Raw genomic sequence first — 4,053 nt, 5'->3', positions numbered from 1 at the left:
TATTAAAGATCGATATCTAGAAATTAAATGGAATCGTTAATTCCAAACTGAAACCGGCCCTTCCCCAGTCCTAGCCCCACCCCATGAGGTGACATTATCAAACACCCCTTGTGATAAAAATCCACAAGAGAGCTTAATGATCAGCCCCAACAGAAGCTCTAAGAAAAAGTGCAAAAAGGTCCCCAAAGTTTTATGTCCTTATTCTTTTAAAAGGCACTGCGCCTTTTTGGGGAAGTGGGATTTCACAAACCAACTTAATAGCCAGTCATTATAAAAACTAGCAAAAAGAAACTGAGAGAGAAGTGCACAGAAACAATACACACTTGTAACGCAGCATATGGCGTCGTTTCTGTCAAGCTCTCTTTCCAGTCCATCTCTGCTAAGACACGCTCCTCTTGTACTCTCTCTCTCTCAACAAACTCCACTTCTTCTTCTCTCTTAACCACTCCTCTCCGCCATTTTCACCACCCATTTTCCTCTCTTTCTTCTTCTTCTCCTCCTCCTCTCTAATGGCAACGGCTAGTTTTCTCTACTCTATTTGTTATGCCTGTTTTTTTATGTTTATTATTAGTCTATGCGACGCCGTTCCTTTGTCGGAGATCCAAGCTTTGACCTCGTTTAAGCTTCATGTTCACGATCCCCTTGGCGCATTGGACGGTTGGGATGCTTCCACGCCTTCAGCTCCCTGTGACTGGCGTGGCATTGTCTGTTACGATAACCGAGTCCGCGAGCTTCGTTTGCCTCGGCTTCAACTCGGAGGAACTATCAGTTATCAGTTGGCTAACTTGCGCCAGCTGCGTAAGTTGAGTCTTCATTCTAACAACTTCAATGGTTCTATTCCTCCCTCTCTCTCACAGTGCTCTCTTTTACGCGCTGTTTACTTGCAGTACAACTCACTCTCCGGCGACCTTCCGTCGTCGATCGTTAGCCTCACTAATCTTCAAGTTCTTAATGTAGCTCATAACTTCCTCTCCGGAAAACTCCCCGGCGATATATCGCATTCCCTCCGATACTTTGATATATCCTCAAATGGCTTCTCAGGCGAGATACCGGCAAACTTCTCGTCAGAATCTCAGCTTCAACTTATCAACTTATCTTATAATAATTTCTCCGGGCAAGTTCCGGCGAGCTTTGGTCAACTTCAAGCGTTGGAGTATTTATGGCTAGACTCCAACCAACTGTATGGTACTCTCCCATCGGCGATAGCCAACTGTTCTTCTCTCACACACTTGAGTGCTGAAGATAATGCTCTTAGAGGTTTGATTCCGGCGACCATTGGTTCAATTCCTAAACTTGAAGTGCTTTCTTTATCGCGGAATGAACTCTCCGGCTCTATTCCTGCGAGTATATTCTGTGATGTTTCGGGTAATTTTTCTTCGGTGAGAATCGTTCAGTTGGGGTTCAATGCATTCACGGGTATTGTTAAGCCGCCAAATGAAGGAGGCTGTGCTAGTCTTCTGGAGGTCTTAGACATTCACGAGAATCACATACAAAGCATGTTCCCATCTTGGTTGACAAATATGACGGCGCTTAGAGTGATTGATCTTTCTGGAAACTTCTTTTCTGGTGCTTTACCGGCTGGCATTGGCAATCTTTTGAGGTTAGAGGAACTAAGAATGGCTAATAATTCATTGACAGGTGAAATTCCTTCTCAGATTGTAAAATGCAGTTCATTACAAGGTCTTGATCTGGAAGGAAATGCGTTTTTTGGTAACATTCCTGTTTTCTTGAGTGAACTAAGGAACTTGAAGTTCTTGTCTTTAGGAGGGAACCCTTTTTCTGGTTCGATTCCACCGGATCTTGGTGATCTTTTAGAGCTTGAGACCTTAAAAATGAACAACAACAATCTCACGGGAAACATACCAGAAGAGTTATTGAAGCTAAACAATTTGAGTATTTTGAATCTGGGTTATAATAAATTTTCTGGGGAGATACCTTACAACATAGGGGACTTGAAAGGTTTGCTGGTTTTGAATTTGAGTGCTTGTGGATTTTCAGGGAGGATTCCTGTGAGCATTGGAAGTTTGTTGAAGCTCACCACTCTGGATTTAAGTAAGCAGAATTTGTCTGGTGAGTTGCCAATTGAGCTTTTTGGGTTGCCAAGTCTGCAGCTTGTTGCTTTGGAAGAGAACAAGTTATCTGGTGATGTTCCTGAAGGTTTTAGCAGTTTAATTAGTCTACAGTATCTCAATCTCACATCCAATTCTTTCACTGGTGTGATTCCTGCAACCTACGGATTTCTAAGTTCATTAGCTGTTCTCTCATTATCACAGAATCAAATTTCGGGTGTAATCCCAGCGGAGCTTGGCAACTGTTCTGGTCTTGAAGCTCTTGAACTTCGTTCAAATCATTTGAAGGGCAGCATTCCAGGTGATATCTCTCACTTCTCTCGTTTGAAGAAGCTTGATTTGGGTCAGAATGATTTAACCGGTGAAATCCTAGTGGATATTTACAAATGCTCCTCCTTAGTTTCTGTTTCTTTGGATGCTAATAACCTTTCGGGCCACATACCAGAATCATTGTCCACATTATCAAACCTAACATTCTTGAATCTTTCCTCTAACAGCTTAAATGGGACCATTCCAGCAAATCTTTCTCAGATCTCTAGCTTGAGATACTTAAATTTATCAAGTAACAATCTTGAGGGAGAGATTCCAAAATTGCTAGGGTCTCGATTCAACGACCCTTCTGTGTTTTTTATGAATGGAAAGTTATGTGGGAAGCCACTGGATAGAGAATGTGCTGATGTAAGGAACAGAAGAAGAAAAAGACTATTTCTATTCATTGGTGTAGCTGTAGCAGGCGCCTTCATTTTATTACTGTGTTGCTGTGGCTACATTTACAGCCTATTACGGTGGCGTAAGAGAATTAGACAAGGTGTAACTGGTGAAAAGAAGCGAAGCCCAGCTCGAGCAAGCTCAGGAGCAGACAGAGGTCGTGGAAGCGGAGAGAATGGAGGACCAAAACTCGTCATGTTCAATAACAAGATAACATATGCAGAGACATTAGAAGCAACAAGGAACTTCGCCGAGGAAAATGTGCTAAGCAGGGGAAGATATGGACTTGTTTTCAAGGCCTTGTATCAAGATGGAATGGTGCTCTCAATCCGTCGCCTCCCCGACGGATCAATCGAGGAAGGCACATTTCGTAAAGAAGCAGAATCATTAGGGAAGGTGAAGCATAGAAACCTGACAGTTTTGCGAGGCTACTATGCAGGTCCCCCAGATGTAAGGCTTCTTGTTTATGATTACATGCCTAACGGAAATCTAGCTACTCTCCTTCAAGAAGCTTCCCACCAAGATGGTCATGTTCTAAATTGGCCAATGCGTCACTTAATTGCTCTCGGCATTGCCAGGGGCCTAGCTTTCTTGCATTCAGTCACAATGGTCCATGGCGATGTGAAGCCACAAAATGTTCTTTTTGATGCCGACTTCGAAGCACATTTGTCAGAATTCGGACTAGATAAATTAACAATAGCAACACCAGCAGAAGCTGCCTCATCATCTACAGCAATTGGATCACTAGGCTATGTATCACCAGAAACATCATTAACAAGACAATCCACAAAAGAAGGTGATGTGTACAGTTTTGGGATTGTATTGTTAGAGATCCTAACAGGAAAAAAACCAGTCATGTTTACACAGGATGAAGACATCGTCAAGTGGGTGAAAAGGCAATTGCAAAGGGGCCAAATATCAGAATTACTGGAACCAGGGTTACTTGAACTAGACCCTGAGTCATCAGAATGGGAAGAATTCTTGTTAGGAGTCAAAGTTGGTCTTCTTTGCACAGCAGCTGATCCACTTGATAGACCATCAATGGCTGACATAGTTTTCATGCTTGAAGGTTGCAGGGTTGGACCAGATATTCCCTCTTCAGCGGATCCCACCACTCTACCATCTCCGGTTTGAATTTTTTTTTTTTAAGCATTTTTGAAAAAGAATTACTTTCCCAAAAGAAGTATCATTCTTTATCATTTTTTTTTCTGCTAGTTAATGTAAGTGTTATCAAATTATCAATCATCATTGCAAGCTTTAATTCTTTCTTTCTTTT

General features: G+C 42.2%; 1 protein-coding gene across 1 annotated transcript; it reads left to right on the top strand.

Annotated features, from left to right (window-relative positions):
* The first annotated feature begins 249 nt into the window (after positions 1–249).
* On the top strand, positions 250–4,053 carry LOC110614993 (probable LRR receptor-like serine/threonine-protein kinase At4g36180). The gene has a single exon (XM_021756694.2). It carries the CDS (start codon positions 510–512, stop codon positions 3,909–3,911), a length of 3,402 nt encoding a protein of 1,133 aa, XP_021612386.1. The 5' UTR covers positions 250–509; the 3' UTR covers positions 3,912–4,053.

Source organism: Manihot esculenta, chromosome 5 (assembly GCF_001659605.2).
Source record: "Manihot esculenta cultivar AM560-2 chromosome 5, M.esculenta_v8, whole genome shotgun sequence".
NCBI lineage: Eukaryota > Viridiplantae > Streptophyta > Magnoliopsida > Malpighiales > Euphorbiaceae > Manihot > Manihot esculenta.
The sequence above is the reverse complement of the archived record's forward strand: the minus strand, read 5'-3'. Positions and strand labels throughout refer to the sequence as shown.

Coding starts and splice junctions, on each gene's coding strand:
- LOC110614993 (XM_021756694.2), top strand. CDS start 510: ATGGCAACGGCTAGTTTTCTCTACTCTATTTGTTATGCCTGTTTTTTT.